We start from the raw sequence: 23047 nt of genomic DNA, 5'->3' as shown, positions 1-23047 counted from the left end.
AACCTGCCACCTTAGGTATATGTGGCTGGTGCCTTAGCTACTAGAGCCACAGGCGCTGAGCTGGCACTATGTGTTTTAACAAGTCCGGTGGGTGCTCTTGTTAGCTTAGGAGACTTCCTTTCATCTGGCCTGTCTTGCTGGGCATCACAACTTAGCAGGTAAACCTGTTCCCTGGACAGGCTGCAGTCTAAGGTGGGCGGGGCACAAGCTGCCCCGACCCACCAGTCTTCATGTCCATCTCTTCCTCAATGACCAGTGTGATCTGGGTGACTTACACTTTATTTGATAAAAACCTGCAAGAACATCTCGTGGTAAGCTCTGTCTCAAGGGGCCAGTGGGATGCGGGAGGGGGCATGAAAATTTCCCAGTCAAGTTTTGTATCAACAGAAAAACAAACACACACAAAATGTACTGAGGAAAACTCCATACTTGCAAGGACACTGGCAAGAGGAATGACACGTAATCACGTATCTGTGACAACTAGCCCTCTCGGTGGCTCAGCATTTAAGCAGAGAACCAAGATGAGAAGGCGACTCAACAACATGAACAGCAGAGGCAAAAAGTCCAAGGTGCTGCCCACGGCAGCGAGCGAGCCTCGCCAGGCCACCACCATTGGCATGCAAGAAAACCTAAATTAGGCTGATTCATTCCCTACAGAAGCAACAATGGATATAGCCAAACTTGTTATCCCCCCTAGGGCTTGGGTAGAAGGCAGCCCACCTTTGTTCCGATAAGGAGAACACCGGTCCCATACTTACATGTCGCTCCCCGGATTGGGTTTGACGGAGCCCTCGGCTGGTAGGCAACACTCCATAATCTCATTAAAGCCTGCATTCCCAATGTTCTTGGCAAGCTGTAAAAATAAAAGTCTATTTCAGAGTATTCAATTATTAATACATTCCACTGCTACATCTTACTCAGACAGCTGATGGTTTATTTAATGGCCACTAAGAAATAGAGCAATCAAGTGGTTTGCCTTTAATGAAGATGGACAAAACCCAAAGCCCAAAGGTGCCCGTAAAATTAAAGCTATGAAGCAGCACGTCTATTACGGAAGAGTGTTCTCATAAAATGTCCCGGATGGAGCTTGGACGGAGAGAGGGAGAACAGTAACCTGGCTGTGTAGTCTCCATCCTCACCCTGCACCTCCCCAAACCTGAACTCCGAGCGGAACGGATCCATTTCATGGGTCTCAATTGACCTTTCTGCCACCTCTGCTCTGAGGTGGCTCTGGCCAGTAGAAAGGGCACGAGGCTCGGAAGCAAAGACTCAGGCTCAGATCATGCTTCTGTCACCACCATGCCACCCACGGGCAAGTCAGTTTACCTGAGCGTCAAGAGTTTTCATCGATGAATAGCCCCTCCTGTAGGGCTGTGATAATGACAAATGAATGGGACAATGTAGGTGAAAACACTCAGTAAACTAAAAATGGGATGTTTTAGCTCCAAATATCAGGTCTTTACTCACCAGCCAATCTTTGATTTGTTAAATAATAAATCGACACCCTCTAACTGAACGCTTACTGAACCCCAGGACTGTTCTTCATATAAGTGTTGAGCATTTCTAACCTGAAAACCCCAAATCTGTATCTTCTGAACACTGACATGATGCTCCAGTGAGCGTTTCAGATTTTTGTCACCTCAAGTATAAAGTATCACATAATGCAAATATTACAAAAATCAAAAAAGTCTGAAATCTGAAACCCTCTGGGACCTAAGCATGTCAGACAAGGAATGCTCAACCCACAGCAGATACAAAGATAAGTGTCATGGTTTATATTACGCTACTTTGGCCATTTTTTCTTTCTTTCCTTTTTTAGCAAAGCCTCAAGCTGTTGCTCTGGGTAGAGTGCCATGGCATCACAGCTCAAAGCAACCTCAAAGTCTTAGGCTCAAGTGATCCTCTTGCCTCAGTTTTTCTGTTTTTATTAGAGACAGGGGCTTGCTCTTGCTCAGACTGGTCTTGAACTCATGAACTCAAGCAATCCACCCACCTTAGCCTCCCAGAGTACTAAGATGACAGGCATGAGCCACCATGACCGGCATTCTTTAGAATGAATGAAGGAAGGAAGGAATGACTACTTTAGAATGAAAGGTGAGTATCTAGGATCTCTTTAAGTTCAGGGATTTATTCAACTCATTCCCCAGTGTAGCACCTGACACAGAGGTCAGCTTCTGGGTCACATCCTTAAATGTTTAATGAAACAGCACTGGAAGGCACCCCAGAACCCAGCGCTTTGAGAGGACAGCTATTTTAATTTCCACGTTGAACATGACATGTTAGAGAGCCAGTGACATTTCTGATCTCTCTGCTCTCACTTCATTACATAGACAAAAGGTCAAGGAGGTGCTCTGGGGACTACTACAGTTGCCTGAATGGTCTGGTCTGTCCTGGGGGAACTTGCTTAAGAAACAGCCAAAGGGACCTGAGTCAGACATGGCAGGATTTCCCAATGGCAAGTAACAGCAAACAATGAGATGGGATAGGAAAGGAGGAGGAAGAAATGTCTTAAACAAGTGGGGTAGCTTAACAGCTGGATGGTGAGATTTCCTAATTTTACCTAGTCCCTGAAAGGTGAACAAAGCCTTCGAGTTGGCCCACAGCATCAAACGCTAACCAACCCCACCTCCTTGCTCTGTCCTGACTCTGGGACGTTACCCTATGATGAGGAGGCAAACCCAGGTGCCACTGTGATCTTCCCAGGGACAAGCCACTTAAGGTGACAGGTACCCATGTACCATGAAGCTCATGCCCTGTAAGTTACCCCTTAGGACTGAACCTCAAACCTCAATTACAGCCAGGCATGCTCAAATGCCCAGTCTTGTGACATGGACACTGTCCCTTGCCAAACACAGGCTTTTCCTGAAGGTGAGTGACAAAGAAGCCACAGTGGACTCCTCTGTGTGCCAGAGACCACCCTGGTGGCTCCTCATCTATGCTAAGGAGATAGAGGTAGTGGTGGGGTGGTGGGAGGAGAATCAGAAAACTGCTTCCCTTCTGCTTGGGCTTGGCTGGTTTTACCAGGGGACAGCTGGTTCTGGGAGACACACATCCCCACGTCACACTCGTCCAACACTAGAGGAAAGTGATGCCTCACGGTTCTGCCAAGTTCTAGTTTATATTTCAACCCACAGAGAAAACCTCTGGAACCACCAAACAAAGCAAAGATTATGCACATGGAGGGTGCAGGGTCATGTCAAGAAAATGTGGGCAGGGCGGCACCTGTAGCTCAGTGGGTGGGGCACCGGCCCCATGTACTGAGGGTGGCAGGTTTGAACCTGGCCCTGGCCAAACTGCAACAACAACAACAACAAATAGCTGGGCATTGTGGCAGGTGCCTGCCTGCAGTCCCAGCTACTCGGGAGGCTGAGGCAAGAGAATCGCCTAAGCCCAGGAGTTGGAGGTTGCTATGAGCTGTGATGCCACAGTACTCTACCAAGGGTGATAAAGTGAGATTCTGTGTCAAAAAAAGTAAAGAAAAAAAAAGAAAAGATAATGTGGGCTTGGCGCCTGTGGCTCAAGCGGCTAAGGCGCCAGCCACATACACCTAAGATGGCGGGTTTGAATCCAGCCCGGGCCTGCCAAACAACAATGATGGCTGCAGCCAAAAAACATAGTCAGGCGTTGTGGCGGGCGCCTGTAGTCCCAACTACTTGGGAGGCTGAGGCAAGAGAATTGCTTAAACCCAAGAATTTGAGGTTGCTGTGAGCTGTGACACCACAGCACTCTACCCAGGGCGACAAAGTGAGACTCCGTCTCAACTAAAAAAAAAATGTGGGCAGAGGAGAGACGGGAGTGTTAAGAGCCACAGCATCTAAAGCAACAAGGCCGCAGCCCAGCACCTCACCCCACCTGCCACCTTACGAATATAAGGAACACCCTGCTCTGTGGCAGCCCAGTCTAACAAGGAAGAGAAGAATTAATAAGACAGAGACACAGTGAGACGAGAGCTAGAAAAGAAGGCACTGCAGGACAGACATGTCAGGTCCAGCTAAGAGGCAGTCCCTTGTCAGGAAGGCCTCGTTCCTCCACACTCTCCATGAGTAGGAGTCAATCCTGCACGGGCCAGCGTCCCTCCCTGAGGGCAGCACCCAAGACAGGGACACTGAATCACAGACTGTACACCCTCAGCAGCTGCCTGGGCAGAGCCCACTGAGTCACTAAGAGGCCTTATACGGTACCTAGAAATGGGGTGGAGGGTGGGGAAACCACCTGTTCCCTTTTCCATGCTGCCACGGGGGGGATGTCACTACTGTGACTTTATTCCCCCTTCCCTAGTCTGTCACCCCATGAGAGGAATGAGCACATGAGAGAAACGGCTGAGCTCGGAAGGTGGACTGGCTGGGGGTAGCTGCCCTCGGCCTCCCTCCCACAGCAGACAACCCACGGTCAGCTCCTCCACGCTGGCTTCCTGGGGCAGGAGCACCATGTTGCCTGGTCCGGGGTGCTCAGCAGGCCAGCGCACTGTCACCCCTCCCATGAACCGTGGCAACCAACCCACCGGTGCCATGTATGTGATTTGGGTCTCTGCTTATCTAACTAACCTGCTTCTGAACTGGTTCCACGTAAGTGTAGGGAGATGGGTTGCTAGTTATGGGGCCCCCCGGCTCCCAGAGGGTGGAAGGCTCAGAAAGCACCTTCAATATACAGATAGATACAGGTCCAGGCAGGACAAGGGACTTGGCCAAACTGCTGCCTCCAAAGTAGGGAGCACAAAAGAATCCTCTGGGGTGCAGGTAAGAAGTTTACTCGCTATGTTTTTATCTGAGCCTCTGAAACTTCTATTTTTGATATGTTTGGCAGAGTACATAATATACTTAGTAAGGGTAGGTATCATTGTAAGTTTATATATGTATGTTTTGGTGCTCAATTTTTTTTTCTTTTTGATATTTGTGGTTAAAAGGAGTTTAGAGCCATGGTTTTTTCAAAAAGCATAGAACACAGGCTCAGGAGTTCCACAGTCTGGACAACAGTCCCAGCTCAGCCGCACTGGCCAGGTTTCTTAACCTCTCTGGCCTCATTTCTAAAGTGCCGCTCCTGTGTGGGTTACGAATGTGCGTGTGGAGCACCCAACACCCAACTGCATTCAGCAAACCAGATGGATAATCAATCTCTTGTTGCCTACAGCAATTGTTTTAGCACCCTGAGTGCCTTAGGTGAAGGACAGTGAGGAGCTGTAAGAGCTTGGTCTCCGAGGGCCCCCTCTCTCCGCGCTCCCCTCCAGCCCTGGCTGTGGGGTGACACGCTTTAATATGTGACAGCTTATGAGCAATCTCCTGAGAACTGCAACAGGAGAGAAGTCAAGAAACAGCTGAGTCAGTGGATATTTGCTACGGTAACACTCCCTTCCACTTCACAATATCAAGCTTTCCTTTATTAATTTCACTTATGATAGTGAAATGGAGCATATGATACTTGTACCCTAGTACCAAGGACATTGTTCTGCTTCATGACCTGGAAAACAAACAAACAAACAAACAAACATCAACGCTGTAATCATTATCTTCTATGTTGAGGAAGAAATGTCTCTCTTTAAAATCTATTTACCAGAAGGTTTTCCAAAAGCAAGTTTGCTTTAAAATCTAAGGATATTTATTAAGCCAACGTGTGCTAAAATAGTAAATTCAGAGAAACAGCTGAGCTCGGGAGGTGGATTGAAATAGGGGCATGACCCCCCCCCCGCCCCTAAGTAACCAACCTAATACTTCAATTTCTCAAGTTCCATTCCATTGAATGAGAGTGACTCTAAAAACAGGTAAATGAACAAAAAGATTATCATGAACCAGCCACCGTTGTGAACGCTGCAGGAATCCATTCAAGTATCACAGCAAACATATGCTTTGAAACAAAAACAAATTAAGAAGGAAATGGTTAAACACACACAGTGTATTACCCAGTGAGAGTGCTTGCAAACCTAAGGCCATAAAATAATTTACAGAATTAAGCAAAAGACTCTCATCATGAGGAATACGGTGAAGCCATATGGAAGGACTGGAGTGACATTTACAGGGTGAGCATGTGTCTATTTAAGGACAGAATGACACTAGAAAATGAAAACACGGTCAAACCGGGTCCTGCTCACATACCTGCTGTCTTTCAGGCCGTTAAAAACCCTTTCCTCACAGGCACCAAAAGCAAAACAGACACATGGGAGTGCATCAAACTAAAAAGCTCCTGCAGATCAAAGAAATTCAACAGAGGTGACCTATGGAGACAATATTTGCAAACACGTATTTCTTTTTTTTTTTGAGACAGGAGCCTCAAGCTGTCCCCCTGGGTAGAGTGCCATGGCATCTCAGCTCACAGCAACCTCCCACTCCTGGGCTTAAGCAAGTCTCCTGCCTCAGCCTCCCAAGTAGCTGGGACCACAGGCGCCCACCACAACACCCGGCTATTTTTTGGTTGCAGCCGTCATTGTTATTTGGCGGCCCCGGGCCGGATTCAAACCCGCCACCTTGGGTGTATGTGGCTGGCGCCTTAGCCACTTGAGCCACAGGCGCCGAGCCCAAACACGTATTTCTTATAAGGGATGGACATCCAAAATATGTAAGCAACTCAAACAACTTAACAGCAAGAAAACAATCTAATTTAAAAATGGGCTAAGAACCTGAACATACATCTCTCAAAAGACATACAAAAGCCCAACAGGTATATGAAAAAATGCTCAACATAATTATCAGGAAAATTCAAATTAAATTAAAATTAAAACCCTCAGTGAGGGCACTGTGCTCCTGCACAGCTTGGCTGCTCACGGTGTGCTGTAAACATTCTTTCCCCAACAGAAGTCCCCAAGTCAAAAACAGACGTCTTTAGAAGAGATGCATTCAGAAGACACCACTAGATTCTGTCCAAAGTAGAAAAAGAAAGTGGACAAACATCTTTAAGGGATCAGAAATCCCAGGCAAGACCAGAAAGGGGCTTTCACTGCTCCTTCCACAAGTTTTGGAAGAATGGGAATGTAACTGGCAAGGAATCCTGTGGTCCTCGGGGCTAGCGGTGACATCAAAGCTTTCCCATTTTCAGATTTTAGGTCCACTGGATCAGAACACAGGCAAAAAGCTAATGAGAACCCCTCAATGGATCCTTCACCCACCAGCAAGATTTCTTCAGAAACCAACTTGCTCTTGAAAATGACCAAGAAACAGCTGTTAAAACATATTAGAAGTTGTATTGTTAAGTGGCAAGATAAGGATAAAAAGCTTCTATGTATAGACGTGTAGGAAAATGTACGTGTGTGTAGGAATATATATATCCTGAAGGAAAACTAATATAAATACTTATCTATGAAACTAAACATACAAGGAATTGAGGACATGAAGATTAGTCTATGGTTAAGATACAGCTTTTTGAATCTTAACAACTGGACAAGGGAAGCAAAGACTTTTCATATCATTACAGAAAAGCACAATAAAGTTAAAGGAAAATAAACGTTTGTAGGAATGAAAAAAAAAAAAAACCTCAGTGAGGTTATCACCTCACAACTTGTTGGAATGGCTTTTATTAAAAGTATTGGCCAGGATATGGAGAAAAGGGAATCCTTGGATAGTGCTCACAGGACTCTGAAGTAGCACAGCCATTATGGTATAGGGTTGCTTAAGAAAAGCTAAAAATAGAACTAGCATGAACAGCGATCCCACTTCTAGGTATATTTACCCAAAAGATTTCAAATCATTTTATCAAAGACCCTGCTCTATCCACACTCCTTCTTCGACGTAGCATTATTTACAATACCCAGGGAATTAACCTAAGTGCCCGTCAACAAATGAATGGATAAAGAAAATGTGGCATATATACACAATGCAACATTATTAAAAAGAAAAGAAATGCTTTCATTTGCAATAACATGAATGAATTTGCAGGACATTAGGTTAAGTGAAATAAGCCAGGCAGAGAAAGACAAATACAAATGATCTCCCTTCTATGTGAAGTCTTTAAAAGTCAAATTCACAGAAGCAGAGAACAGGAGGAGGTAACCCAGGGGTGGGGAGGAGACGCTGGCTCATGAGCACCCAATTTCAGAGGATGAGTAAATCTTGGAGATCTAACACACAACATGGTGACTGTGACCAGCCTGACTTAATCATTCCACAATGTGTCTAATATACTAAAACATCACATACACCATAATATGTACAATAAAAAAAGTAAATATATTTTTTAAAATCTCTCCCCTCTTAGTCCGAGGCATGAGCTGTCCTGTTATTTACCCAAAAGACAAGAGATTCTATTCCTGGAGACGTTTGTCCAGACTGCACCCACTAAGGGTACCAAGAGGTCTCGTCCACACTGGCTGCACAAGAAAACACTGATGAACAAGTCAGCCGAAGACTGGTGCTGCACACAGTTCTACAAATCAGAAAGGTTCGCGAGCAGAGCAGATAACCTGTATAGACGGAGCCATCTCCTGTGGAATCACATAGTTAGGACACGTGGATCATTTTTCTGAACCAGTTTTGTTAAAATCACGCTGGAGGAGAAGATAATGATAGCTAATAGTTTATAGTCCCTAGTATGTGCCAAACACAATTCTAAATACACATATACAGAGAGAGAGAGATAGGTGTCAAAACTTTAGGAATTCTTTAATTCAGGCGTCTGATTGTCTAAGCAACATAATACAAGGTAGCTTTAAAAAGGCTTGGAATTTCTATGTTTTACAAATGAATACTAACACCTGACATTCTCCGTACTGCTAACTGCAGGGCTGCCGAGGAATAAGGTTTCAGACATGATGCTGCACCGACAAACCACCCCAGTACACAAGACCTGGGGAGACGTCCGTCTCCTGTGAGGTGGACCAACCAGAGATAGGGCAGGCGGGAGGGAGGACAGATCCCACACGATGCACCCAGGATCTTTCTCTTCCTTTGCTTTTCTGACAGACATAGGGGGTAAAGGCTGAGATGAGGGACAGTTTAACTATGGCAGGAGTTAGATTTTGAAAATATCTGCAGATGGGTGGCACCTGTAGCTCAGTGGGCAGGGCACTTGCCCCATATACCGAGGGTGGCCCCATATACCAAGGGTAGTTCAAACTGGACCCCAGCCAAACTGCAACAAAAAATAGCCAAGCATTGTGGTGGACACCTGTAGTCCCAGCTACATCAGGAGGCTGAGGCAAGATAATTGCCTAAGCCCAGGAGTTGGAGGTTGCTGTATGCTGTGACGCCACAGCATCTACCAAGAGTAACAAAGTAAGACTCTGTCTCGAAAAAACAAAAAAAGAAAGAAAAAGAAAATACCTGCAGATATTAATAAACCAGGCACTGCCTGATTTCTCATCATGGCTGAGAGTTGGCTAAACTCTAGAGACAGAGGCTCAGCCAGATAAAAACGGAACTCTGAACCAGGGATGAGAAGTTACCTCATGGTTTCATCATGACAGAAACACATGCCTTTCAACCTTCTTTGGTGTTTTCTTCTTTAGTAGGCAATAGAGTTTCATGAAGATCGTTAGTTATATTTTTGAGACACATTTAAGCAGTTATAACAGATGGAAGGGGTTAGGGTCAGACACCTACCAGCTTATGAGAGCCAACTGTTAAAATTTCAGGAATTTTATGAGCCAACTGTTAAACATGGCTGCTATTAAAAATTACAGTATATAAACTCATAGTTAAACAAATGGTATTAAAAACTAAGGTATTAAATACTCAAAAGTCATCACTTCCTAATTATTTAGTATAGTGAATAGTAAAACTACATTTTACTATTATCTGGGTTCTCGAAAGTCATTTGTGCCCACTGTATTTATATGGTGAATGTAGTATACAGTGGTGCATAATTATACATTTCTGTCCAGCTTCACATTCAGTAATTCACATGGGCAGCTTGAAATTAGCTATGGTGGGAGTGTTTATACTATGAGAACAGCCTGACTGCAAACCAGGGTTCTTTCTGCCCCCGAGGTGGCTGTTAAACATTTGTTGGGGGTAGACGATAGGCAGGGACAGCAGTGATGTTTAAATGTTTGCCACATAGCAAGATGATCCCCCCCCCAAAGGCCCCTCAAGGTTCAAGTGTGTGGTCTGGAATCAGCTTAAAGGGTCCCACCACAGATGTGGTTCATTAACAGACACACACTCCTGGGCATATTCAAATAGTCTAAGCCTTGGTTTCTTTCTTTGTAAAGTGGGGATAACACACCAACATCTTTAGGTTTTTGTGTAGATCAAATGAGCTAACACACAAAGTGGTCTGCAAAGTACCTAGTACAAAATAAGCAATTATTATTTCATCATGAATCACTTAACACTTCCCACTGTTCTAAGAAAATCAGTAAAAGTAGCAAGTGCCATAGTCGACTGGTGTTAACCAAGAAGTGATAGTGTTTCTCTGAAAACATGCTGTGACAATCTGAAATCTCCACCGTCATCAGTGACTGGAGACCACACGGAACATACACACCTTTAAGAGGCCGGTCGTAAGCACGATCACACTAACAGTAATGACAGCGTGTAACCAAGATCGCATGCTTGGGTCTTGCTCAGTCTAGCTTAGTTTCCAGTATTAAGTAGGAATGTTACTAACTGGACCACCAGGATCCACTCTACTTCCTCCCAACTCTGTCTTTTAAGACCACACAGGAATTCCTTGGAAAGACTGGAAGGGTTTGATAGGAGAGTTCAGAGTGCATGAGCAGCTCAGCCGCTCTGCTTCTAGAGACATCATCAATTAAGATTGATGGCCCCCTGAGAGGAATATGGACCTCAATAATTGACTTCCTGTCAAGACTCTGGCTCTTGACATTAAATCTTCTAGATATAACTTTTACATTCAACATTAAAATCAATGGCACTCAATATCTACTTGCTGTTTACTGTCAATACCCAGCTGGTTCATGGAGGAATTTCAAGTGCTGCTTTCTAACCGGCAATTGCGGACTTTGAAATGCTCAGTCCTTAAATGCTCATGTCTCAGGAGACCAAAAGCATAACCTAAGTCTGATGCACCTTGTGTGGCCACGAACTCAATACTCTGAAAGCTACTTCACCGAAAACACCTCTGTCTCCACCCCATGGCTTATGTGTGATTAACTGAACCAAGAATGAAAGATGTTTTCAGGAACAAAGGCAGTAAAAACAAAAACCAATATCCCTCCCAAGGGGGACACTGTGGGGCAGGAGAGTACTCCTGGAGGAGGAGGCAAAGCAGTGACCACAGCCTTACAGAGGGGGCTAGCAACTGAGGGGGACTGAATCCCACTGTCGCCAGGCTCTGGGTTCTGTGTTTGTCTAGTGCAGGGGTCCTCAAACTTATTAAACAGGGGGCCAGTTCACTGTCCCTCAGACTGTTGGAGGTCCAGACTGAGGGCCCCAGGACCAGTCAGCTGCTAAGCAGGACAGGCAGTGGCAGCAAAAACACCTGGAGGGCCTGATAATTGTCCTAGGCGGGCTGCATGTGGCCCACAGGACGTAGTTTGAGGACGCCTGGTCTAGTGGATGAGCTGAACTGGACTAGGCCACCATCCTGTGGCATTTCAACAGAAACTTACACTAGTCTCAATACTCTCTTTTTGATTTCACTTCCTTTTATTCCCTTATGAATAACATTTTGCAACAAGAAGTGCCCCTAACTACTAGCAGCTGAAAATGAGGAATTATCACTGCATTTCTAATCACCCAAACCCATCTGGCAACATATCAATGACCACCTGCCGACGGGAAATTCGGGAAGCCAAAATGGATTCAAATACCAAAATAAAAACTTTGGCCTCCAGGTCATTTATTCCCAACACCAAATCAAAGACTTAAAGGTTACCAGCAGCTCCGACGTTCCCAATACATCTAAGGTCAGGGACTGCATCCTGGAGTAATGAACCCCCAGCTCTCGGTGGATTCCAGAACACTCGATGCAGGTCAGGATGCCCAGGTTGGTAGAAAGCCATGTGGGATCTGCCAAAGAGAACAGGGCAGATTTGAGCTTGAATTTGCAGTAATAAGTAATAAGAGGACCAAGGCCAGAATCCCCCCGCACAGTCACATTTCAGCTGGGACCCTTGTTCACCCGCAATTACCACCAATTTACATACAACCTACATATGTGCACGTGTCGGTTCTCCTGCTTGTCCCTCTGCCATCTCCCCATCCTTCTATTCACTTAAGTGACGGGGTTATGTGTGCAGAAGTAAATAGGACACTGCACTCCAGTGACCACAGCTCGTGAATACAGATCATACCCATCACCAACAAGCAGCGTGGAGCAAGAAAAAGAAATGAGACAGCCAAGGTCTAGGATTATAAGGGGAATAGGCTGAAAATACACCTGCCTATAGGCGTGAATAATAATAGAGAACATACCCTCTGTGCTTCTGATGTGCTGTGCTCAGCACTCTGATGGAAGCAGTAATATAGTTCACACGGTGAGAGCTCCAGAAATCACAGAGCACTTTTGTAGGGTGTCTCATTTAATACCTAAGAGAGCCCAAAGGGATGACCAGGACAGGGATGCAGCTTTGACAGGCTCAGACTCAAGGCTCATGAGCAAGTGCAGGGCAGACTCCAGCCTGTGTTTACCTGAGTTCAAAGCCATGCATCCCCCTCACAGCACGTTTACTTATTCACTGAAGAACCCTACTATGTGCTCAGTAGGGACCCAGAGAATGCCTGACAGATGAATGATGAATTTACTAAAAATGAGACGCACTTGAGTACATTTTCACAGCCCGTAAGTACAACTCTCTTCCGAATTGCTTGTCGCCCTCATAAACTCATAGTAAGAGATTATGGCAATGTTGGCCACTAGGTAATTGTGAAGTTATTTTTAAAATTTCCCATTTATAAAATTTTTTACCCACTCTGGAAAATCTTCTGGGGCATCTGTGTTTGCCCTTGTCTAAGAATACTATACTATATGTATCAGGCTTTTAGGGGGCTGCGTGTATGCGTCTAGGTGCCTTTATATTGTGTATTTATAACACGTCACCTGCAGTGCCCTAGCATTTTAAAACAAGAAAGTATGCAGCTTTCAGTCATCCTTTATGAAAGTGTTTTAAAAATCTAAGTCCTGTACTGTCTTTACCCTTTCTGAAGAAAGATCACAATTCATTGCTTATACTTCCGACCTACCTCATCTCCTGCCAAAAAGATATTTTTAATGGATCCAAAACCAAAGATGACCTTCAGGTTAATTGGAACCTAATGATGCTTCTCAATTGTCCACTGTTTCAGCTGTGTGTTTTTCACAGTGACTGACACAGAATTATAGGAATGAAAAAGTAACTTACTGTTGTAGCCAAGCGCCAGTTTTTCTCCTTTTAGGAATGTTCAGAAAAGGCACCCACATAGGTGCCTTGCCCCCCCCCAACATCATCTCATCTTAATCACAGTTAATTCCTTAAGCTTTTAAAATACTACTTGTTAAAACTGCTGGTGACACTACATATGCATTAAAAATGAAGCCCCTAATGTGCTTCACTCCATTGCAAAAGTAAACATCTCATTTCACAGAATGTGACAGCTACAAGGGACTGTGTCCCTTTACTTTACAGATCGGAAAACTGACATCTATCAGAGTAAGTGTCTCCCCCAGGGTCACCGAGCTACAGACAGCAGCTTAAAGTTACTTCAGAAGTTCCACAAAGTAGGACAAAGAGAGGTGGGAGCAAATTCTGGGCACAGACACCAGAATTATAAAATTATAAAATCAAGCACTCCCTCCACATGCCACCTCGCAGAGCTGGCATGACCGCCAGATGACCTTGATTTCACCCTCACAGAACCCTTCAGTTTTCATTTCTCAAAAAGCACCTAAATCTTTTCAGCCACATCAGGCCGTCTTTATTTGGTCCTGCTCTGGGGTACAACAGGCAAACGTCTTCCCACCCCTCTCCTCTCTATGGTCTGCACACAATTCATTAAGCATTTGTGTAATGGGATGAACTCAAGCTGAGCAGCACTTAATTTCATGTTGGAAATGAAAGTGAAAAGTCAATGAGAGGATTCTGTGAATCAGAATGGGATTTAACTGTCCCAGGGCCCGGGTAGAGCAGTCAGTCACCTGGGGCCCCACAGTCACAGCACACATCATTGCCCGTCATCCGCTGGACTTCTGAGATGATTTCCTTTGTCAGTTCTTGGACTATGTTATTTTCTCCAGTGGTGTCATCTCCCTTAAATGCATTGTTTAAAGCTTCCTCTTTGCTGTTTTGCAACACAGACATCCATCTAGAAAAACAAGAGTGACACTGTTAAATCCCAAGAACAACGGCTAAGTACAGCCCAAAGTCCCACCTCTGGGTAACTTACATCTGACATTCCTGTTCATCTTCTGCTTGAAAGTGGTATGTCCTGTCATCTGCATGGCAAGAGGAATTTCATCAACTGTGAGCCCAGACACTAATCCATACACAATTTCAAAAGAAAGCAGTTTCTAATTAACTCAACAATAATCTTAGCTCTCTGCTAGAAAATTAATGATTTGTATAAAATCAAGCACTCCCTCTGCATCCTTCAAATGTCTGCCCTCGCGTGGCAACAGCGGCTTTGTGATGCAAACTAATAAACCTGCCCTATCCCCCCGTTCAAGTCTAAAAAGATGCAGCTTCCAAAAATGGAAGCTTTTCCCTGAAAACTGTATCTTCTCAAAAGCTTTATTTTTAAAACTCACTATACAGTTGGCCCCCAAAAAGACCTTTGAATAATAAAAGCCTGTTCTGAAGAGACTATCTCTGAAATTTTTTTGGCTTTCTCAGAAAAAGTTTAGTATGAGAAAAGCTAAGAATAACATACTCCTGGGAGTTGTGTATTATACATATACAAGTAAAGCAAGAGGACAGTGTTCAAATAATAGTCGGATATAAAATCCTGTACTCCTCACACAGCTGGTGTCAGCAAGGTTTTACAGGTGCTCTGCCAGGCTGCTGGTGTGTGTGTGTGTGTGTGTGACAGACACTCTAGTTTCTGTGCTGTTCTTGCCAAAAATACAAACTCAGTCCAATCATGGGGAAAAAAAAACAGGCAACAAAGAAATCCAAGGTAAGGGACGTTTGACCAAAGAAATCCAACAATGAAGAAATTTCGACAACAAAGAAATCCAAATTAAGGGACATTTGACCACAGAAAGGATGAATACTTGTCAAAAGGTACCATGAGGTCAAGGGAAGGTGACAGGGCTGACAGAGGCTAACAGAGGACCAGGATAAAACAGTAACTAAATGTGGTGTGGGGTCCTGTCGGGAATCCTGGAGCAGAAAACAGACATTAGTGGGAAATTAATAAAATCAGAGTACAATTTTTAGTTCAGAGCATCAAGTCAATCTTAATTTCCTGGTTTTGATAACTACCTGTGGTAGATGACATTCACCATGGACTACTGGTACAATATGGGAAGCTGGATAAGAGATACAGAGACTACCTTCTATCAGTCCAAAAACAAAGTAAAAAAAAATTAAATTCTTAAAAGAGGGAAAAGGGGGAGGAGATTTAGCCTCTGAGGATGGCAGAGCAGAGTTTCTTAAAGAAACACAGTAAACATCTGTGCCCCTCAAGTGAGCAGACACACACCTTCCGGCAGTGGCTTTTACTCCTGAAAGCACTTTGTTTCTTTTGTAGAGACAGAGTCTCACTTTATCACCCTTGGTAGAGTGCCATGGCTTCACACAGCTCACAGCAACCTCCAACTCCTGGGCTTAGGCGATTCTCTTGCCACAGCCTCCTGAGTAGCTGGGACTACAAGTGTCCACAACAAACTCCTGGCAATTTGTTTTTGTTGCAGTTTGGCCAGGGCCAAACCTACCACTCTCGGGTATATGGGGCTGGCGCCCTACCCACTGAGCCACAGCCCCCTCCCCCCAAGCACTTTGGTTTGAGAACAACTCCTGGCAAGTAGACTGGGCTGAGGCTGAAGCTCAGAGAGGTGAAGTGGCAAAGAGAAGCACAGCCAGCGGCAGAGGACTCGGGCGTCTGGCCCCTGGCCCCAGCGATCTCCCCACCTTTTGCTTAACACCAGGAGGTGGGTGAATGGGGGAGTGGGGGAGTGGAACAACACTCTATCCCATCTGAGGAGGGGAGCAAGGTTGACGAGAACTATTTCAAATCCAGAAAATGAACCTGATTTTGTGATTCTAAATGTGAACGGCTAAACCAGGCTGAAGAAATAGAGGGCAAGGCTACTCTGTCCTGCTCCGAAGGACTTACCTGGCAGGAATAGCCTCATCTTGGGAGAAAAGGGACAGATCCACAATCTAGGCCCCACTCAGGGTCTCCAGCTGATTTGCTAAGTGGATCCCTGAGCTCCCAGGGAGCTGTCATAGCAGCAGCAGTCACACCAGTGCCCTGCATCTGAGCCATTCCATGGCCAGACCAGGCAGGACTGAGGTGGTATGGGGGAGCCCACTGCCTTTGGTCAATTCTGGATTCTAATGTGTGGAAATGGGAGAAGGAGGAGCACACCTCTGTGGAAGACTCCAAATAAGAATCCCCTCCACTGCAGACTCTCGCTCAAGATGCCTATAAAACAAAGAACAATTTCCAGCATCCCAACTATAAGGGAGAAACTCCAGAGGACATGGGAGGATAACCGGGGCTCTGACATGCTGGGGGCCCAGGAAGGCCAGCTCCTGGATGGGGCTCTGGCTCCCACTGGCCACTAACCTGCCTGGGAGCCTGGAGAGTCACTGATTCCCTCTGGGCTCTGTCCTATGCAGAGGACTACTGTCCTCACAGTTCTCCTGCTCCTTCCATCCTAGCCAAGGTACCTGCATGATTCAAGGATGATGGCTCAAGACTGGGATTTGCAAAGGTTGGGGTTAGTCCAAGGGCAAGTGGACAATCTCCCAGAAGAGCAGGTCCTCCTGTAACCTGGAGAAGCCTGGGCCCATTTACACCCATTTGATCAGGTATAAACAAAATAGAATCTCTGTGAAAGGGAAAGGATGATGGAAGATAGTCTTGCAGGAAATAACTGAAGCCAGTCAGTCTGTTCCTTCTCTGGGATGATGGGGATGCAGGGGTGACTTAGGAGGTGTCTGCTAGACTCACTGCCTAGGCCCAACCACTTAGATGAATTGAGAGCCCAAAGGCATTTTTGTGGTACTCACCCCACCAGCCTTGATAGGAAGTAGAGGAAGAATGTGAGAGGGTAGAAACAGCCTCTCCTAAGAGAGGCACGGAAACAGTCCTTGTCCCCCTGCCCCTCACCTTCCCTGGGTGCTCACCAGACTTCACTGCTAGAAGATGTTTTGAGCATTTCACAGCCACCCAAGCCCAGAGAGCACTGCACAAAATGTTTCATCACAGATGCTCCCGAGAAGTAGCACCACCTGCAAACCAGCTGAGGATGAAGAATTCGGGACTGGGATTCATTTTACACACGGGACAAGCAGGGAGAGAGGAAGGAGGAGAGTTTTTCTCACAGATGACGACTGACTCTAGCAAATTCATGACAGTGTCTCCAACTGGGCTTGGTGAGCTCTTCCGGCTATCACAGGCTGAAAGTCCTTCCTGAAGACTTCATTAGGCATCAGGCTGCAGGAAAGACACTGACTGGGCCTGGTAAATGTCAGTTGCCACAGCGCTCACGTGTACCCCGACGTACAAAGGACTGTCTTCCCACAAGTGGGCAATAACTCCTGCCTGGCAGGGAGTTACGCACCCTTACAGCTACGGATCCTCCCTGGTGCCTGACATGTTGGTGTAGGCTAGGGAATAACTCAGGGTAAATGCTTCTGCCATTTAGTGTCTGGCTAGACTTCTCTATAGGGCGAGCTGGAGGGCCTGGGGGTAGCTGAGGGAACATGTCCTTGTCCCCATCTCCACTTGGGAGCAAGGCTCAGCTGACCTCAGTTTTCACTGTTACATGCCAAGAAGACTTTTACAATTAGGGTAACACATAGTTTATCCTGGGTTGCTACTTCAGAAATGAAAAGACCTAAAGCCCCCGAGTCTTCCCCAGCCACCGGCAAACATAGGATTACATCACTACGTTTTTCTCTCTTTAACTCAAGCTTCCGTGACAGTGATCATGTTTTTCTTTTCTTTTTTTTTTTTTAAGAGATGGGGTCTCACTATGCTGCAGTCCAGGCTGGACTCAAGCTCCTGGGCTTATACAATTCTCCTGCCTCCCAACTGCTGGGGCTGTGGGCACGTTCTACCATATCCAGCCTGTGATCACATTTTAAACCATCATCATTACTTAACATTTTATAACATTTTGTATGAAAAAAGGGCAGGCTTCGATGAGAAGGCATAACCAAAGCTGTGGACCATACCAGGCTGAGTAGGGATGAGCTTTCAAAGCAGGATAAAGTCCATTTTTATTTTACAAATCAGCCTAGAGTCCCAAGGACAGAATAAACCATATGTGAACCCCCCACGCATCATGGGACTCAACCCTCCCACCAGTGTAACTCAGAGCACATGCTACAGGGAAACTCGAGGAGGACAAGGACAAGGCATGAAGGGCAAAGTGGACATGGAGCACAAAGTCACACAATAAATGACTTCATAGCCCTCAACGGTACAAGTCTACAGGCATTAGAAATAGCAGCCATCTCCTGCTCAGGCCACCGAAGCAGGTGGGACAGCACCATGTTCCTACAATGTATAGTCTGGAGATTTCCTCTGCAAACATCAACCCTTGTGCTCGAATCTCCAGTGACTATCTCTTCAAAGAGGAGACTGGCCCTTTCTTCCTCCAAACAGTAACCCTGCCACAAAGCACTACCAGCGACAAAGGTTTATCTGATTTTCTTTTAGCACAGGCCTTTCTTTTCTTTTTTAGGGGGTGCTGAGGAAACATTCGCCACAATGCATGGTTTTATGGCAATTCTTTTGTGGCTATCATAAAAAAGAAACGTGTACAGAAGCAGAAAGACTAAATTCTGGGGAAGGTAAAACAATTTCGAACCTGAAGCTTCAAGGGCTCTGCTGAAGATGTTACCATTTTAGTTTCATAACAACTCTAATATCACCCAAGTTATGCAAATTTTTGAGAACAGAATTGTCCTTTTTAAAATCCTTTTTTTTTTTTTGAGACAGAGTCTCACTTTGTCACCCTCAGTAGAGTGCCAAGGCATCAGAGCTCACAGCAACCTCAACTTCTTGGGCTCAAGAGATTCTCTTGCCTCAGCCTCCGGAGTAGCTGGGTCTACAGGCGCCCGCCACAGTGCTCTTGCTCAGGCTGGCCTCAAACTCCTGAGCTCAGGCAATCCACCCACCTCAGCTTCCCAGAGAGTTAGGATTATAGGTGTGAGCCACCATGCCCAATTAAAAATCCTTAAATCTATGTACAATATCAGGAATGTAGGTTTACAGAGCCTATAGGGGCTGGGCCCGTCCCCAAGTCAAACCTCAGCTGGACAGACTAGCAAGCCGACAGTTCCTGTGGGGGCATGGAGCGTGGGTGACATTTGAAAAGGGGGCATTCTTCTCCAATTCCTTAAAATGCAAGGTTTGAAATGGGACTGATGCTCTAAAATTTCTCCACAGTTCTGCATCTTAGAAAGAGACTTACGTGAAATAAGGTCAAAACACTTTTTCTCTTCAGGGTTGGTCTTCACCTGGCAGGTTAACAAGTTGAGCTTTGCAGGAGGTCGGTTAGCCTGTTTGAAAACAAGCAAAAAAAGGACGCTGGGTGGGGATGGAAAATCATACAGTATCCTTCTTCTCCGAAAACACAGCAAGAACAGACTCTATACTGGTTTGCAAAGACACCTTTCAAAAAGCAGGCTTTACACAGGAAGGCAGGGCCAAGGCGCAGTGCAGGAGTCCCTCAGCTCCCTGTCAGGGCCTCCACCTGCCTCCAAGGACACACTTCAGCCTACACAGAGCTGCCTGGAGAGGGGACGAGCAGGGCCAGCTTGAGGGTGCTGGCAGTGGACTCCCTAAGATCAAGACGCTCCACAGCTAAAGCCTGAGACATTCAGTTCTGATTCCTGGTAGGACCCAGCTCCATTTCTGATGATTTTAAACCTCCCTGCCAGGGAAAGTAATCTCACAACATAGAAATGGCAGAGAAATAATTTGCCCTATTGTCAGAAGTGATGACAGACAATAGAGTCATATTCCTAAACGCCAACCCTCCTTGTCACTTGCATTTCAACAAAACATACTTCATTCAAACGTGTGTCAGTAACCTCAACACACAACGGCAACAAGAGACCACAACACGTTTGTCAGAGGTGTGCTGAAAATGACTATGTCATTACAGTTTCAAAAAAGAATGTTTAGTTCGAAAAGCAAAGGGCAGAGGGTAAAATGATAATTTCAGAAATAAAAATTCTGAATGGCAAAATGCCTCTTAGAAGTCTTAAGAGAAATCTCCAAATATGAATAGGATGATCTTACCTCCCCACCAAGGTGCTAAAGGTAAGATCCAATGAGGATGTCTGAAGCTTCCACTATTCCTGTGCCTCCCCCCACCCCTTGGCCTCCATTGCTTCAAGATAAAAAGCTTGGATTTGGGATCCAGACACCCACACATACACATCTATACGTGGACAGACCTACGAGACCCGCAAACATTTAGAGACCCAACAGACTCTCTCCACCAAGTCCACAGAGTTGGGGTGGAGGTAGAAGGGAGCCTCCATGAAAATTGGAGCCAGCCTTGCAGCATGAAGGATTTAGGTTTGGTAAATACAAATTTGGATAAGCCAAATTTGGATAAGCAGGTCTGGATTGATCTTATCTCCTACATAGAAGTCACCAGATATTCTCTGTACTATGTAGATCTAAAAGAATCCCTGGATCACCAGAAATCAGTATTAGAAGCTTCCCCTCTGCCTGAGCTTACAGACTTGGCTAGTTCCAAGTAAAAGCACCACCAGTCTTTCCCAGCAGGATTACCTGGATCCAATGCACCAGCTGATCCCTTTGTATGGTGACAAGCAGGCACCTCGACCACGCATGCAGCCAAGCACTGAACACAGGGGACAGCCCGGAGTCTGTGTCCACACTGTGATTGCACAACTGTGTATGTACAATTTTTAGGACCACTTCCAAACTGTGGAGTCTACTAAGTCTTAGATACAGAAGCAGCAAAAGGGGTTTGTGCTCTTTGACAACTACACAGGCACATTCATGGACAAGATGATTTTTTTTTTTTTTTTTTGGCCGGGGCTGGGTTTGAACCCACCACCTCTGGTATATGGGGCCGGTAACCTACTCCTGTGAGCCACAGGCGCCACCCTGGACAAGATGATTTTTAATAAAAATAGCTACATTTAGTCAGCTATCATTATTATGTACTTACATGAGGCAGGAACTATTCTAAACACTCTTCATAATTAATTCATTTTATTTTCTTAATTGCCCTTTGAGGTAAGAACTGTTTAGCCCGGATGGGGTTGATCAGAGTTACACAGCTTGGGAGCAAGGAAGCCAGGTTAGAACAAGCAGCCACGGTCTGGCTCGGTACTGAACTGCCTTTGTCCTCCTTGTCCTCGACGTGGGTATTTATTATGGGAGGCAGTTGCTCACCTGGACCTATCTTTAAGAGCAGCACAGACCCACACTCTAATTATGACTTCCCATTCTACTCCCCCACCTCCGCCTTGCAGTCCTTTTCCCCGAGATATGGGGAAAGTGTTCATCTTCCACTGAGATAATTATAAAGGCATAAATGTGGCTCCATACTAAAAAATGACAATGATAAGAATGGGTCCCCCAAACATATAAGCTGATCTTAAGAAATATCAGCTACTCTGTTTTACATAAATTACTGTCTGCTGTTTGTCCATTCAGATTAAATATTAGCTAATGGCAAAGCCGTAATAAAAATTTATGGAAAAAAATTCTATCCATTAAATTCCTTCCCTGATAACAATCTGGAAAAAAGTATCATTTAAAACTCAACTACAGGATAGCTTTATCTATCCTGTATTCTTTTTTCTTTCTTTGAGAAAGATAAATGGTATTCTTTGAGGACAAAACTAGAAAAGCTTTGGTTTAGTTAAAAACAAAAACAAAAACAGGGAGGCGCCTGTGGCTCAGTGAGTAGGGCGCCGGCCCCATATACAGAGGGTGGCAGGTTCAAACCTAGCCTCGGTCAAACTGCAACAAAAAATAGCTGGGCGTTGTGGCAGGCGCCTGTAGTCCCAGCTACTCAGGAGGCTGAGGCAGAAGAATTGCCTAAGCCCAGGAGTTGGAGGTTGCTGGAGCGACTCCACTGCACTCTACAGAGGGTGAAAAAGTGAGACAGAGTCTCACTACCAAAAAACAAACAAACAAAAAAACAAACAAATAAAAAAAACAGAAAAACTCAGAAAAGAGGCCAGGCACAGTGGCTCACACCTGTAATCCTAGCACTCTGGGAGGCCAAGGCAGGTGAACTGCTTGACCTCAGGAGTTCAAGACCAGCCTGAGCAAGAGTAAGAGCCTGTCTCTACTAAAAGTAGAAAAATCAGTCGGGTGTCATGGTGGGCACCAGTAGTTCCAGCTACTTGGTAGGCTGAGGGAGGATCCCTTGAGCCCAACAGTTTGAAGTTGCTGTGAGCTATGATGCCACAGCACTCAACCCGTGGTGACAGAGTGAGACTCTGTCTCAGAAAGAAAGAAAGAAAGAAAAAAAATTTTTTAATTGAAAAAAACCAGAAAGGAGTGGGTAGAAAAATAGCCTTGGTGTTTGCAACAAAGGCATAGATTATTAGCAATTCTCTGATTTTATTCATGCTATTCTATTTTTTCCCAATTTATCAGGCTTTAAAAAAAAAAAGTTTATATTGTTTCTACATGACTGATGATCATTTTTTAAAATTTTAGATTGTGAAAGAGCCAGTGGACATTTCTTCCAGTATGACAGAGTCTCCAGCCCTTTGTGGCAAGGCTGTGAATTTGTCAAAGAGGATACTAATTACAGTTCTTTCCTCCCAAGGGTCACTTCTTCCCAGAGCCAGAAAATACAAATGGACTTGGCTAACAGGGAATACCAAACTCAGGCTTTCACTGAATCCATCCCGGGTGTTATCCTCATCCCTCTCCTTCAACACAGAACGTAACAATTTCATTTCCCAAAGGCTGCCAGCTTCCTGGGAAGGGCTTGCCTGACCTTGCAAACGCACCCTGTGTGTTTTCACTTCTTTCTTTCTTTTTTTTTTTTTTTTTTTTTT

The 23047-nt window shown here is 45.2% G+C and overlaps 1 protein-coding gene across 1 annotated transcript in view; it reads right to left on the bottom strand.

Annotated features, from left to right (window-relative positions):
- The window catches only part of ASAP2 (ArfGAP with SH3 domain, ankyrin repeat and PH domain 2), a 185598-nt gene that overhangs the window by 28410 nt on the left and 134141 nt on the right, over positions 1-23047 (bottom strand). The window contains exons 12-16 of the mRNA XM_023511806.1: positions 19453-19540; positions 14247-14295; positions 13999-14165; positions 11761-11894; positions 759-853 (exon numbers count right to left, since the gene is read on the bottom strand). Of these exons, the coding sequence (XP_023367574.1) occupies positions 759-853; positions 11761-11894; positions 13999-14165; positions 14247-14295; positions 19453-19540 (533 nt within the window). The remainder of the gene's footprint in view (positions 1-758; positions 854-11760; positions 11895-13998; positions 14166-14246; positions 14296-19452; positions 19541-23047) is intronic.

Source organism: Otolemur garnettii, unplaced genomic scaffold (genome assembly GCF_000181295.1).
Source record: "Otolemur garnettii isolate 467f Iridium unplaced genomic scaffold, OtoGar3 scaffold00022, whole genome shotgun sequence".
In the NCBI taxonomy this organism is placed as follows: domain Eukaryota; kingdom Metazoa; phylum Chordata; class Mammalia; order Primates; family Galagidae; genus Otolemur; species Otolemur garnettii.
Note: the sequence above shows the minus strand (reverse complement) of the source record. Positions and strands in the feature narration are given on the sequence as shown.